This window comes from Vitis vinifera, chromosome 1 (assembly GCF_030704535.1).
Source record: "Vitis vinifera cultivar Pinot Noir 40024 chromosome 1, ASM3070453v1".
In the NCBI taxonomy this organism is placed as follows: domain Eukaryota; kingdom Viridiplantae; phylum Streptophyta; class Magnoliopsida; order Vitales; family Vitaceae; genus Vitis; species Vitis vinifera.
In genome coordinates this window covers 22269255-22285899 of record NC_081805.1, presented here as the reverse complement: position 1 = coordinate 22285899, position 16645 = coordinate 22269255, and the positions used below count along the sequence as shown (strand labels likewise).

The 16645-nt window shown below is 35.7% G+C and overlaps 1 protein-coding gene across 4 annotated transcripts in view; it reads right to left on the bottom strand.

Annotated features, from left to right (window-relative positions):
- The window catches only part of LOC100254722 (pre-mRNA-processing protein 40C), a 60541-nt gene that overhangs the window by 27981 nt on the left and 15915 nt on the right, over positions 1–16645 (bottom strand). For all 4 annotated transcript variants that reach the window (XM_002271978.5, XM_010656227.3, XM_010656240.3 and 1 more), the window contains 4 exons: positions 15480–16125; positions 15231–15394; positions 10761–10798; positions 4928–5006 (listed from right to left, as the gene is read on the bottom strand). In XM_002271978.5, the coding sequence (XP_002272014.2) occupies positions 4928–5006; positions 10761–10798; positions 15231–15394; positions 15480–16125 (927 nt within the window). The remainder of the gene's footprint in view (positions 1–4927; positions 5007–10760; positions 10799–15230; positions 15395–15479; positions 16126–16645) is intronic.

The following is a 16645-nucleotide window of genomic DNA, read 5'->3' as shown; positions in this document are numbered from 1 at the left end:
TGGCAGACGAAATTGGAAATTCATCAAGTTTTTGGAGAATGAAAGAGGTTTAGTGTTGAATAATTCTAAGAGCATCATAGAGGAATTCTTACTTTATTTTGAAAAGCTCTACTCGAGTCCTCCTGAAGAGTCTTGGAGAGTAGAAGGCTTAGCCTATTCCCCTATCTCAGAAAAGAGTGCTTCTAGGTTGGATTCCCCTTTTACTGAAGAAGAGATTTCTAAAGTCATTTTTCAGTTAGATAGGGATAAGGCGCTGGGGCCTGATGGATTTACCATTGCAGTGTTTCAAGATTGTTGGGATGTGATCAAAGAGGAGTTAGTGAGGGTGTTCGCAGAGTTTCACAGAAGCAGGATTATTAATCAAAGCACCAATGCCTCCTTCATTGTTCTTTTGCCCAAAAAAATCCAGACAAAGAAAGTCTTAGACTTTAGACCTATTAGCTTGATCACTTGTCTCTATAAGATAATAGTCAAAGTTCTATCAAGGCGATTAAGAGGTGTACTACATGAAACTATCCATTCTACTCAAGGTACTTTTGTTCAAGGGAGACAAATTTTGGACGCAATTCTTATAGCTAATGAGATAGTGGATGAGAAAAGACGATCAAGGGAGGAAGGAGTTGTCTTCAAAATTGACTTTGAAAAGGCTTATGACCATATGAATTGGGATTTTTTGGATCATGTGTTGGAGAAGAAGGGGTTTAGTCCTAGATGGAGGACCTGGATGAGAGGTTGTTTGTCTTCGGTCTCTTATGCAATTTTAGTGAATGGAAACGCTAAAGGGTGGGTCAAGGCAACTAGAGGATTAAGACAAGGTCCTCTATCCCCTTTTCTATTTACTATCGTCACAGATGTGTTGAGTAGGATGTTGTTGAGAGCAGAGGAAAGAAGTTTGTTGGAGGGCTTTAGGGTAGGTAGGAATAGAACAAGGGTGTCCCATCTGCAATTCGCAAATGAGGCCATCTTCTTTTCTAACACTTGTGTGGAAGAACTGCAAACTCTCAAGAGTTTATTGTTAGTGTTTGGGCAAATTTCTGGGCTTAAGGTCAATCTTGACAAGAGAAACCTTTTTGGCATCAACCTTGATCAAGATCATCTCTCTAGGTTGGACTTGATGCTTGATTGCAAGGCTTCTCTCTACCTGGGTCTTCCTTTGAGAGGGAATCTAAAGGCTTGTGGCTTTTGGGATCCAGTGATTGAGAGAATCTCGAGGAGATTAGATGAATCGCAAAAGGCTTACTTATCTTTTGGAGGTAGGATAACTCTTATCCATTCATGCCTTTCCCACATTCCTAGCTACTTTCTTTCCTTGTTTAAGATTCCCGCTTCAGTAGCTGCAAAAAATTGAGAGATTGCAAAGGGATTTGTTATGGTCAGGGGTTGGGGAAAGTAAAAGAGATCATCTTATTAGTTGGGATGTAGTGTGTAAACCGAAGGCAAAAGGGGGATTGGGGTTTGGGAAGATTTCTCAAGGAATCTCACTCTTTTAAGGAAATGGTTGCGGAGGTATCCTAGGGAGAGTTCAGCTCTGTGGCATCAGGTCATTCTAAGCATTTATGGGACACATTCTAATGGTTGGGATGTCAACACTATAGTCAGATGGTCACATCGTTGTCCTTGGAAGGCTATTGTACAAGTCTTTCAGGATTTTTCCAAGTATACTCGTTCACCTGATTGTTTGCATTTATCCCCATCGGTTTCAGATGCAAGATCCTAGTCTTTATCTTCTTCGGGGTTATTTACAGTCAAGTCTTTTTTTCTAGCCTTGTTCCACCTTTCCGATTTATCTCCGGTTTTCCCTACTAAGTTTGTATGGAATTCTCAAATCTCTTTTAAAGTCAAGTCCTTTGTCTGGTTAGTGGCACACAAAAAGGTAAATACTAATATCTTGCTACAATTGAGAAGACCCTACAAAGCTCTTAGTCCTGACATTTGTAAGTTGTGTATGAAGCATGGAGAATTAGCAGATCATCTTTTCCTACATTGTTCTTTGATGATGGGGTTGTGGCACAGATTATTTCAGTTAGCCAAGATGAATTGGGTTCCCCCGAGAAGCATTTTGTATACTCCCTGTATGCTCTGGGTCGCCTTTCAAGCACCCTTTTTCTAATATATCTTTGTGCATTTACCTATTAAAAAAAAAACATGATGTTCATCAATTATAAAGGTTTTGGAATATCCAAGAGAGGAATAGTTTTGTGGCAAACTGCGTGCATTGTTTTAATTTGGGCTGTATGGCGGGAAAGAAATGCTAGGATATTTGAGGATAAAGGTAGGAATTCAGAGAATCTATGGGATTCCATTCACTTTCTTGCTTCTCTTTGGGCTTTTTGTTCCATGGTTTTTAAGGGCATTCCCCTTAATGTGTTACAACTAAATTGGCTAGCAGTGTGTAGCTCCAACGGGATGGTCTAGCCAAGAGAGATTGATTCGTTGTTTTTACATTTTAGCTTCTTGTTTTTGTTTTCTTGTTGTTTAGTTTTTCTTTGGTGGGAGGATTCCTCATCCTTCTTTTGTACTTCTTATTTCTATCAATATATTTCTTTGTTATTTCCTATCAAAATAATCAATCCCTGTCCCAACAATTTAAAGAAGGCACACAACCTGATTTAAAAATCAGACCAAACCTGCCAGTTCAATCGGTTGAACCGTTGATCGGAGTTTGGTCCAGTTTGGTTAGCCTTTTGAGCTGGAGATCATGTTGAACCAGCATTGAACTGGACTAATCAGCAGTTGAACCACAGAATCGGTGAGCTGCCAGACCAGTTCCCATATTTTCTGCAAAAAGATGGACTAAAGCCCATGGCTTTGGGCCACTTCTTGGCTAGCTGCATGGCCTGTTACATGCAATATCATCATGTAACTAGATAGGGTCTTTAAACTCCTCTTTAGCTCCATCTCTTCCCAATCAAGAGTTCACATAAATGTCCAAGCTCTACCATTTTTGGCAAAACAACGGGCCAAGACCCATGGCATTGGGCTGCTTCTTTAAGTGGATCAACAGCCTGCTACAGCCTATTAATCCAAATCAGCTACAGTAGGATATTTAAACTCCTCTTCACTTCCATCTTTTCCTTATGTGGGAGGGAGCACTAGGCAACTTATGCTTGTTCATAAAAAACTGTTGCAAAACACATATAAAATAATTTGGTTTGTTTTCAATATTTTTACAAGGATAAATACGAAAATAATACAAGTAAAAAATGTAATAATTATTAAAATTATAAAATAATAGGATACGTAACTTTTGATATTTTTCACATTTAAATATTATACATGTTTTATTTAATAAATAAAGATATTAATACATTTATATTTATTTATCATGATTTAATTAGATGATATCAAAATTTAAAAAATCAAATATTATTAAGGTTTTTAATCATCTGTGTATTTTAAACTTTTTATAATTATTTTAAATGTTAATAAAATATAAATATATATTCATAAAGTCATGTTAGCATCACAGTTTGACCCTGGTTAAACCACTAACCTCACCAACATGAATCATGAACCAATAACTTTTTTGGATTAATGACCAATCTGGTTCTAAAAACATTGTACACAACATTGCCCTATGGTGACACAACATTGTACTAAAAACATTGCACACAAACCATGCCAAAGGCTGAATATCACTAGGAAATGTAAAAAAGGATGATCAACCAATTAAACTTTGCTACTTTGGCACATAAAAAATGATTCTAGCTGAGAGATTTGAAAGGGCTCCTCACCTGTAGCAAATTGCTGGTGTTGACTTCTTCTTGGCTACTTACCATGCAAAAGCCTTTTGACTTTATAGGCCTTAGATTCCCAAATGAAACTAGTTGAGAAAAGAGAGCCTAAAATCAAGGGGGCTTAAAACGACTAAAGGAAATACTCTGCAGAAAGTAAGCCTAAGGAGACCAAACCCTCACATCCAAGAAGGAAGATGATAAGTTTCGTATCAAAAAAAATAAAAAGGAAGGAAGATGATAAAGCATACAAGGATAAAAGATGACACGAGAAGTTCAGAATCTTTATTTCCTGGATCAATAAGATTGACAAAAACTGAAGTTCTAAATCAACAAGAAGAAGCTAGAATCGATGAAACAATGGGGCCTTTAACTCTTAGAAATCTAAAGAGATTTTTTTTTTAATAGGCAATTTTGAAGAGATTTGGAAATTGAGCACAATGTGGTTGTTCTATCCACCATAAATCCTCATTAAAACAAAAATATAAATAAAAATTAAGATTTTTACCTTTCTACTATCATCAATAGAAAAAATAAGTATGACAGGAAAAATCACAGAAAACTTCTTAAATTTCTCCCTTAAGGCAAAGACGTAACAACCTGACTACATCATGGGCATCCTAACCATTGGAGTATATCTAGTAGATCCTCAAGATGGCCCTATGTCATAAAGCATGGCTCTCCCTCAGGAACTGTAGGGCTCTATTCCTCAAAGAATCTACCTTAAACCCAACTTGGGCTTACACCACATTAGTTGGAAATAAGTATGTCTTCATAAAGATGCATACAGCTCTTGGACAGGGACTTCGAGAAGAAAATTATATCAATCTAGATCACTATTGATGCACACAGCTCTATTTCAAACCTTTACTTCACTACGAATACAGTACACGTATTTATAGCTAAAAATTTACATGGGTAACTGAATCTCACTGCATATGCAATTTATCAGGATAAACAATGCACACTAGACAACCTTCATGCATTAAAATTTTTTGTGACAAACTAGAATAAAAAAAAATAATAATAATCACATCAGAGTCTAATATACAAGAAACTTGATCATGTTCCATAGTGGGAGACCCAGATAGTTTGAGAAATCAAATGTGTTTCTTTCAATTCAATCAAGGATTGAATAGAGAGAGAGAGAGAGAGAGAGAGAGAGAGCATCACTTGATGCTATTTTATGATACCTTGGTTTTGGTGTTGTAGTAATATTTTTTGCCATCATTAGTGGTAACCAATGCCCAATCAGTGCCAGTCAACTTTTCCCTAAGCAAAAGAACGCATGAAACAATTTAGACTAAAAGAATATTTCAAGAAATTGTTTAGCAAGTTGCAACAGCAAAGATCTCTTGGACTAACAATAATAGAAAAATACAACTACAAAAACAAGAATTGTAAGTAAAGGGGAACAAACATAATACAGGGAAAACACCCAATCAGATACAGTATCTGATTTATTAGAAAGACGCCCAACAAAAGCGACAATGCAACCCATGTACACAAAGAGTATTTACAGAGCACCACAAGTGAAGAGAATGGAGAACAAGAAACAAGAATAGCCCCTACTTGAATAGCCATCAATGAGATGCACCAAAGATCTATTTACCAATTCAAAAGGAAATCTAGACCAATCCAAAGAGATCTAGTGAAGAACTTTCTCTACTTTGAACAAAGTGCTTGTCCTCATTAAAGACTTTGTCATTCCATTCTTTTTGTCTACATACACCAAAACAAGCACAAGGTACCCATCATCCACACCTTCCTCTTAACTTTTATCCTTACTCCACAAGTTGTAACCCAACAACTCCTCAACCATTTATTGGAACACACAATGAACTCATATTATGATAGCAAGAAATTCCAAAGCAACCATGATTGACAATGGATGAGAATTGTGATTTTTTTATCTCCTCACTATCCTCACATAAACACTTGTTTACTAAGGATCATCCTTAGGGCTACAACTTGAGTGGATTGTGTTGAGTCAACCCAAGCCAACTTGAATTAAGAAGCATTCAATTCGAGCCCAACCTAACCTCATTTTCCAAGTGTGAGTTAAGTTTGGCTTAGGCTCAAGTCGGTCGGTTCGTACTGGCCAAATTTGGGTTGAGTTAGTTTGAACCATGTTCTACTAAAACAACTTTCTATATATTTATACCAAAATTTAAACAATAAATAGGATAACATTTTAAAATAGTTACAAAAAATTAAAAATAAATTTATGTCTCTCTTTAGCAAAATGAAATTGAACATATTACATGATATAATTACAATTTGGCATTTTTTTCCTTTAAAATTGAAAAAAAAATGAATATCACTATACAAGATCATAAAAAATATAAATATTATTAAAATATTAAATTGCAAGTTAAGCTTTGGTTGTTTAAACCTTGGCCCTAGCCTAATTCAAATTGAGTTCATGTTGAAAAATCTTAACTCAAGTCCAATCCAAGAAATGGCAGCCCAAACCCACCAAAAGGTTGAGTTGGACTGGGCTAGCCTACCTAAGTTACTCCAATTGACCTCACGAGGTGATCAAAAGTTAAAATCTTCTCCCAATAGCTTCTAAAGCAAAGAAAAAAGCCCTCGAACAAGCAGTTGACCCTCACACTCTTTTTGCAAAATATTGACGCACACTTTTGGAAGATAAGAATTACCCAAAAAAAAAACTTGACGAAAAAGCACTCCTCCTTCCCATTTCTTCATACAAGCTTGTCTTTCCACTCCTCTTGTAAGGCATGCCTACTTAATGCACTCCAAAAATAGACCACCAACTTTATTTTCCAATCATAGAAAGGCCTCCAAAAACAATGATTCCAATGCCTTGTTCCTTCCTTCACCACCCATAGATCCATCATTCTTGCATTTGTAATGGTACTAAGGCTAAAAAAGAAGGAAAGACCTCTTTCAATGACCTCTTCCAACACTAAGTGTTTAACCAAAACCAAGGATGAAAATATCAATTTTCATGGATATATCGATAACTTGATTTTACGGATATATCATAATATATTGGAAAAAATCGGTGGATGTTTTGACATAAAATATCAATGAGCTGAAAATTAATCAAAACTCAGAGATGTTGAAAAAAAATTCATGGAAATGTAGGAAAAAACTCTAAGAAATGATAAATAAGAAATAAAATACATATTCAAAATCCAAAGACAATAGGCTTTTGGTATCCGGTGGTTGAGAGAATATCGAGGAGGTTGGATGGATGGAAAAAGGCTTTTTTGTCTCTAGGATGGAGGATTACTTTAATTTAGTCAAGTCTGTCTCACATCCCAAGCACCTTCCTCTCCCTCTTCAAAATCCCAGTATCAATAGCCTCAAAGATTAAGAAACTGTAAAGAGATTTCCTTTGGTCTAGGGCGGGGGAAGGGAAGAAAGATCATCTTATCAAATGAGATGTTGTTTGTAGGCCAAAGGTGATGGGAGGTTTGGGTTTCGGGAAGACTTCCTTAAGAAATAATGCCCTCTTAGGGAAATAGCTTTGGAGGTTCCCTAGGGAAAGGAGTGGTCTTTGGCATAAGGTTATTGCGAGTATTTATGGGACACATCCTAATGAATGGGGACGCCAACATGGTGGTTAGATGGTCACATAGATGTCCTTGGAAGGTTATTGCTCAAGTTTTCCAAGATTTTTCCCCTTTTATCCGCCTAGTGGTGGGGAATGGGGAGAGAATCCGTTTTTGGGAAGATCCGTGGTGGGGTAACCAAACTTTGTGCTCTCACTTCCCCGTTCTTTATAGAGTTATTTTTGTGAAAAATCTCACCATCTCAATTGTCCTTGGCAATTCCTATCCACTCTTTTGGAATTTTAATTTTCGTCATAATCTTACTGATACAAATTGAACTCCTTCAAAGACTCATGCCCTCCCTTAGCTTAGGGCATTTTTCTCCTTTTATGGCAAATTCAAGAGCTTAGTCTTTGTCCTCATCAGGCATGTTTTCTATTAAATCTTTTTTATTGGCCTTGTCAAATTTCTCAAATCCTATTTTGTTCCTTTCAGCCAAGTTTTTGTGGAGATCAAAAGCTCCTTCAAAGGTTAAGGCCCTTGCTTAGTTAGGTACATGGGAAGGTAAACACCAATGACAAGTTGCAGTTGAGAAGACCCTACAGATCCCTTTGTCCTCAGTGGTGCATTCTATAGAAGGGGAATGGAGAATCAATCGACCACCTTTTTCTTCATTGCCCTTTAACTATTGGGCTTTGGCACAAGCTCTTCAATCTAGCAGGGTTGGCTTGGGTCCCACCAAGGAGCATGATGATTATCGCATTTAGAGGTTTAGGGAATTCAATTAGAGGCAAGGCACTTTGGCAAATCGCTTGCCTCACTTTGTTGTGGATTGTGTGACAAGAGAAAAACGCTAGGATTTTTTAGGATAAAGGGAGATTGGAAGGGATGTTATGGGATTTACTTCATTTTTATTCCTCTCTATGGGCCTCTTGTACTACTGCTTTTAGAGGAGTTCCTCGTAGTGTTTTACAACTCAATTGGACTGCAGTTTGTGATTCAAAAGTTTGAGATAATTGGGGATTATCTTTGCATATAGTTTTCTAAAGATGGGTATTTTCTCTTTTGATCAGTTTCTATTTTTTGTGGGAAGGACCTCTCATCCTTCTCTCGTATATTTTCTTCTACTAATACATATTTCTTCGTTTCTGATGAAAAAAAAATACATATTTAGGTTTAAAAAAAAATAATATATATAATATATTTTGTGACATTTTGTAATAATATATACAATTTAAAAACAAATTAAATTTAAAATTATAATATATTTAGTTTGGAATAAGTTTTTTTTATTTAAAATATTGATGATTTTATTTATTTATTTTTTATTTAATTATTATATAAAAGATACGGTAAAATAATTAAAATTGATTTATTTATAATAATTTTATTTTAATTAATTTATATAATATATATTCATTTGCATGTGAATGCATAGCACAGATAAAGTGTTAGTCCAATGGTTGCAGTAAATTAAGCTAGCACTAAAGCTCCCATGTTCAATCCTTGGACTGGTGTTTGTGCAATTTAAATTTTTTTCTTGACTTAAGAAGTAATCCCACAACAAAACTAGAGAGGAAAAATTACTTGAACTTAAAGAGAAACCCATCACAATGAGCTACAGCTCTCTCTAGGCTAAGTAGGCGGCTTAAATTGGGTTAGATGTGCGGGCTAGATGAGCTCTCTTGGCATTTGGGCCTTTTTATAGAAAAAGGTGGTGCTAACGTGACCAATTAAATCAGCAATATTACCGATAAATTGGAAAAATATCGGTATGTCACCAAAATATCGATGAAAAATGTGGAAATAATTGGAAATTTCGGTGAAAGGAGATATCATCGCAGATTTCATGTCAAGCCCACTCAATATTCGATATTTCAATGAAATATCCAATTTTTTCATCCTTGACCAAAACTTGGTATGGCACCCATTCCTAACCACAATTAGGGTGTAGAGTCTAACCTCCTCCTATCCTTTTCTAAATGCTTTCTACAAACCCACTCTAAACAGCTTCTCTACCTCTATAGTGAACCATCCACCATCCACCTTTCCAAACTCATTTGAATGACTCCTCCATGGACTATCTTGCACAATTTGCAAATCTTCATAACCATGCTCATTCTTTTTAAGGTAGAAATCATTCTCATTCCCAGCCCCCTATTTATTTTGTTCAACCATACAATTAGCCATCTCATCAAATATAACGTCTTCCCCTTAGTTGACCACCCCAAAAAAAAGAAAAAAACAAACAAAAAAACCTCTTTGGATTTTCTCCAAGCGGCTCCTAACTAATCAAAAAAGGACAAATAAAGACATAAATAAATAAGCAAACTAGAGAAGATGTTTTTCATAGGAGTCAATCTTTTCCCCCCTACTCAAAATAAAATAAGAAAGCCTAATCATTAGGATACAATGGGAAAGGTCAATAATTCAAGATAACATTAAATAATACACCAAAAAAAAAAAAAGTTCATGCTCAACAACATCAATGAGATTGGAATATAACAAATTAAGAACAAAACCTAGACATCTTGATTTTTAACTTTCTCCTAGAACTTGGGCCACATGATAAATAACACATCTAAGAGAAATAGCTAATTGCTTAGAGTCCTCCATATAAGTCAGTCTCTTGTCAAATAGCTCTCAAAGGTCGAACCAATTAAATGGCCAAACATTTTGCCCCCAAGGACTTTTACTCCACAACAGTCCAACTATTTCGATGAGATACTCCATTTAGCTATCATTTACCTCATATTACTGAAGTCCATGTTTCAATGTCAATCTCACTCCAAGAAAGGATTTGTCATCCTTGTATTCTCACATTATTAATGAAAACATATTTGTTTCTAATCACCGAAAAAAAAAATGTAAAGGTGACATGTCCCAAATTCCAAGCAACATTTAGCAAGCTGGTCTGCTCCATGTTATACATTATTTGTGTACAAGTTACTTGCTCACAGGTGGTTCAAACTAATCATTTGGGGAGGGATGGAATTTATGAGATACAATGAAACTATAGGAGTACTGGGGCACTTATAAAAATTGTCAAAGAAAATCTTCGGGTGAGAAAGAGATTTTTGCCAACTGCTGAATACAAGTGTTCTTTGCAAACCACAGAACCATTACATTGCCACATAGAGTATATTACTAAGTTCTTTTTTTTTTCTTTTGGGAAGAAAATTGCAGAAAATAAAACCATTTATGTAACAGATTCAACAATTTTTCTTTTCCCTTTTTTTAGGGGGGCAGGGGACAAACAAATCAATCTAAAAATTGAATTTTTATGCTTTTATGCCTTTATGCTTTTAATCACTACTTGTGGTCAATGTCAGTAGTCATATATGGTATCTTGAATCGCACACATAAACAGATAACACCACCAGAAATTGTATAAGACATAACTCCAACATTTTTTCCACTGGAAAAAAAGATAAAAAAAAAAAAATGAAAAGAAAAAATGAGTATGTTATATGAAGAACCCAAAAAATGAACTTGGACTTACCATGAAACTGGAGTTGGCTGTACGGTAACTTTATCAGCCTGCATCCATGTAACAAATTTAAAATTAAAAATAAAAATAATTAATCAATTAATTAAATGAACCACTAGCACTGATAGGACCAATATAAATTCATGCATGTGAAGGAGAGAGAGAGAGAGAGCAAGCCCAGGAAACCTGATTTTTAACCATTCCCTTGTTTTGATCTAAATTTGTACATTGTGGAAGGATGTCTTGTCCTTCTTGATATTTTTAATTAATAGAAAAGATCTATTAGGTTTCTGATAAATAAAATAAAATAAAATAAAAACTGATTTTTAACTTCCACATCATCTGGAGGCTATAGCATAAATAATAATAAAAATAATTAAGCCGCTAAAGAGATTACAGGCAAGGAATGGTTTGCAATAACCATTTGCTTGCGGAATTTCAATATCTACACAGATTTTGACTCCACATGTGACGTGCCCTTATATGTATCAAAACACCCTGTAATTAATTATAATCATTCCCATGGACACTAGTACAATAATATAACTTCCTAATGAATCACTCTGAGACAGCTATTTTCTATGAGTTTATAGAATTGTAATTAAGGTATATTACGGAGACTGGATTTATTCCATTCTTGACATGGTTAACACATGATGCTTTTTTTTTTCCTTTTTTCTTTTCTTGGTGGTGCTCTCTTCATTTAGTCTTACACATAACATGCATGTTCTCTTTATTATCTTTCATCCTTCTTTCTAAATGGTTCTTTGCATAATATAATTACAATGATCATTTTTTATTGGAAAAAATATATATTTTAAGCTCCTTAGGTACCAGCCTGCATGATGTGGTAATTATCAGTGAGAAAATAATCTTCTTCCTGCAGCAAGGATTTGCATACTAATTTTAAAGTCAAATCTAACTACAATTAACAGTGGTATAAAACCTCCAACAATAGAAACCATATGTCTAGCTTCACATTTTGCTATTGCATCTACACATGATTGCCTAAGCGAGAAGCCAAAGAGAAGAAACAGCCCAACTCTAAAGAAATATCAATAATTTGAAGCAACAACTCATCAAACTTCCAAGGTCCTCTTTCTTTCTTAGTTGCCCATGACATGACAATATCATACTCTCCTTCTAGAAAATTGAAGAGATCTAAAGTTTTTACCTGCAAAAACCCTTCCAAAAGAGCTAAAATCTATGCCTCAATGGCTAAACCTTGACCTGCAAATTTAGAGAATGTTTTTAGCACTATGCCAAAGTGATCCTGAAGCAACCCTCCAATTCTTAACTGCCCTCCATTGCCCAAAGAACATCCATTAAAATTTGGCTTAGCAAAGCCCATTAGAGTTGATAACCATTCAAAAAGTCCCTCCTTAGTCAATCTCATGGTTTTTGCAAACTAGGTTCAAATCTAGAAGAATGAGGCTCAAAGGGATATACCTCTACAAAAGCTTCATTGGTAGAAGCCCATAGGAAAGAAGAGAAGTAAAACAAGTCCCAAACAACTTCTAGAGACCTCTTACTATCCTTAAAAAATCTTGCATTCCTTTCCCGCCAAATAATACAAATCCAAGTGACGTTAGCAATGCAGCAAAAGAGTCCTACCTTCAGGATGACCACCAAAACTACTAAAGTATATAATCAACATCCCCTCCACCCTTTCAAGTGAAACCCAATCAATCCCTACAAGTCAAAACAATCTACACCAGAATGCCAACACAAAGAAGCAATGTAAAAAAATATGATCCATAAAACTCTCCATCCCCCCTACACATAACAAACCATTTCAAGCTAAAAGCTTTGTATGGTCTTCTCCCTTGGAAGAAGCCATTAGCATATACCTTATTTGCAACAAGCTATGCAAAGGCCTTTGCTTTTGGTGGGGCTTTGGATTTTCAATGAAATTTGTAGAAATAAAAGGAATTGAATTGGAATAAGCAAAGATAGCATTAAAGAAAGAGCTAACTCAGAACAATCCTAAGGATATCAAAGACCAAACTCTCGCAACACGAGAAGTAGGTGACAAATGGACATTGGCTAAAGTAAACATTAGACCAGCTAGTTCTTCAATCTCTTACTCTAAGAGGTCATGATGAAGGTTGAAGTTTCAATATATAGATGGGGAGGAGAAAACTAGTACTAAAGAAATAACAGAGTTCCTTAACTTCACTACTGTATAAATGTTTAGGAACTTCTCACTAAGAGATTTATCATCCAACCAAAGATGTTCCCAAGAGCTAACTTTTGTACCATCACCCATGGAACACAATAACATTCCAAGGGTATTTATGTGACCAACTAACAACACAATTCGCATCCCATCTGTTAGAATTTGACCCAGAGATATTCAATATGTCATTGTGCCATAAACCATCACTATCTCTAAGGAAACCCCACAACAACTTCCCTACAAGAGCTCTATTCCTGAAGGAGATCCTCCTAATGCTTAATCTCACTTCCTTCTTAGGCTTACATGCCTGGTTCCAACCCACACGGTGATCTATCTTCCCTTCCCTAACCCTAACCAAATAAAATCTCTCTACAATCTCTCAATCCTAGAGGTTACTTTAGTTAGAGCTTTAAACAAAGATAGAAAATGCAAGGGCAAAAGGTGAAAACATGATTGCATAAGAGTGAATTTACCACCTAGGGACAAGTAGGTTGTCTTCCAACCATCTAACCAATGTGAAATCCTCTCTACAACCAAGTTCCAAACAAACACTAGTATGAGATTCCCTCATAAAGGAAGACCTAAGTAGAAGGGCCAATTTGACCTCCTACAATCTATAAAAGTAGCCAAAGCCAAGACTCAGTCAAACTAATATTAATACTTGGTAAGTTACTCTTATCCAAATTAACCTTGAGCCTAAGAATGTATCTAAAAACCAACAAGATTGGCTTAAGGTTGTACAAGTCATCCTCTCTGGCTCTTAAGAAGAATATCGTGTCATCATCAAGTTTTAAATGAATTACTCATCTTACTTCATTCTATCCAAAAGTCCTCTAAGATTGTCCTCTTCTCTTCCCTCAACATCAATCTAGTCAACACATCTACAACAATGGTAAAAAGAGAAGGGGGGAGGGGATTGCCTTGCCTAAAGTCCATAGATACCTAAACCCAACCTTTGCAACACCTATTTATTAGTATTACAAAAACTAACCGATGAACTGTACCCACGAATCCATGATCTCCATCTTCGCCCAAAATCTTTCCTCTCTAATGCATGATCCAAAAAGCCTTATTTACATTATTATAAGCTTTTTTAAAATCAATCTTAAAGACAACGCCTTCCTTCCCAAAAACGCCTTTTTTCATCCACCACTTCATTTGCTGCCAAATTTGTATCCAATTTACCTCAACAAACACTCCCTAAGTAATATGAAGAGTCTCACACAAAACCCCTCACAATCATAGAGATAGAGTACCTTAGTTCTAATTTTGTAGAGACTAGTCACTGAAGTAATGGATCTAAAGTCAAATAGTCCATTGGTTTGACTCCCCTTAGGCGCTAAGGCAATGAAAGTGGCATTTGTGCACTCATTAACGACTCTCTTTCATGAAACTTAGCGAAAACCTTTACCCAATCATCTTTAATTATATCCAACAGTCCTGATAAAATGCAAATGTGAAGCCATCTGGGTCTGATGCCTTTTCCTTGTCCAAGTGAAAGACCACTTCGTGTATTTCCTCCTTTAAGAAGGGTCGTACCAAATTATTAGTGCTCTCCTCTAAAATAGGGGAACAATCTAAGCCTTCTAATCAACACCCTAAAAGAGGAGAAAATTAATAAAGTTACAGTTTTCCCCTCTCATTCTTATGAAACATATTTCAACAATGTGTTCCTACATAATTTCAAAATTGTAGTAAAATTTTATAATTAGTTTTCTTTTAGATTTTTTTGATTCAAAAACCTACATTTGTTTAGCCAAAAGCTTTTTTTTTTTTTTGTTAGTATCTCATCATCACAAATTATTATAAAGAATTCAATCCCATTATGATACTTTCATCAAATTCTATAAGTTAAATCCTCTTGTAGCTCTAATATCTTGAGATATATTTCAATTTATTTAATGTTTTCTAGACTCCATTTGTTCATCTTCATGTCATACATGGCTAACTTTATTTCATTTATAAAAAAATTGAAAAAATAGTTCCAGATAAACAAAATATATAAGGTAAATAATCATCAAAAGCAAACTCATTTTTGAATAAAAGAAGAAAGTTGATCAAAATGGTAAATCAGAAAAAAAACGGTTGACAAAGATAAGATATTTTTTAAGAGTAGGAAAATGGTAGTTCCATTCAAAGATTAATTAAATAAATGGAGGTCTGAATTGTCTATATTCAGTTTCTTTACCATACTTGAAAGCTGTAAATACCATAATATTTTATCAGAAAATGCAATTAAAGAAAAATTCTAGCAATGCACAACATTGTGATCAGTTTGTTAAAGAATATAATGTATTAGGTACCTCTCCCTTAAAATCAGAGGGTTTTTCATAAGTGGATTCTCCTGTTAAAGCATTATAGTAGTACACAACTCCAGTGTCAGTCTTGTGGGCAGTCCAGGCATCTACTTGTTCATTCACAGCTGCTCCATCCTTGGTTCCAGCACCATTGACATGCTTATTGTCATCTGTTGAATCAAACATAACATTAGTGAAAGAATAAATAAACCTGACATTGTTGAGCAGTACCCCAACACAAAATCTTAAGCATACCAATTCCTGGAGGAGGTAATTCCGACAGCATCCCTGAAGTATTTGCCAGGTGATGACCTGAAACTGCAGCAGATATAGGAGTTCCACCTGCAGTTCCCACTGGAGTTACTCCAGGAGGTTGGGAATCAGGCAATGGAACAGAAGGAAGAGGCATGCCATGGGCTGGCAAAGGAAAGGGAGTGGGATAGACAGCAGGATAAGGTACAAATGGTGGCCTTGGCAAACCACCCATTTGTGGGGGCTGCAACCATGGTCCCTGAGAGGAAGCATTTGTGGCAGGCAAAGATGAATAGGAAGGATATATTTGCTGCTGAATAGCTGGGTTTGACGAAACAGGAGCAGCCGGAAAAATAGCTCTTGAAACCACAGAAGAAGAGAAATCCATGGATGCAGATGGGACAGCCAGATTGGAGGATAATGGTGTAGATGGAGCTATTCCAGGGGGGCCAGGTGTTCCAGGAGTTACAGGCATTCCAGAAGGCACAGGAAAAGATGGGTTAGAGGGCATCCATAAAGTTGTCGGGCCCATCTTGGGAGATGAAGATACAGACATTGTAGAACTTGAGCAAGGAAATGGAACAGACTGAGAGACATGAGAAGCAGAAGACATACTACCAGCTTCTTGTGCAACAGCCCCTGAGTTATCCTGCAAGCAGTGAAATCAGAAGAACAAAATGTTGGAACAATCTGGTGATCATGCAAGTTGTTATTTCACTGGCATGTAGTCACAATTAATCTTCAATATCCACAATAAATGCATTGACTGATTCATAGACCACAAAAATTAATGCCAACTCTTTCATGGACCATAACTCAAAACTCAAGCTCTATATTCAGTAGTTTGATCTGAGAGAGTTGAGAGTGGAAACATTCCCAATAGCACAACAGATACTCGTTATTATGGTATATCAATGAAGACCCATAGTAGTAGTTGGATTTGATTGGAGATTTTTTTATTTTTTTTAATCTAAAACTTCATTGATAAGGATTTGAAAGGACGTGAAGGATGAGGAATCTTTCCCAAAAATACAAACTCTAATCAAACAAAACAAATGGATAAATTAATATCATTGTTGTTTTTTATTCAAAAGAGAAAAAAAAAAGGGGGGGGGAACTCTAGTTTCTTTGATATATCCTTTGGCATTAGCATTCACTATGACCACAAA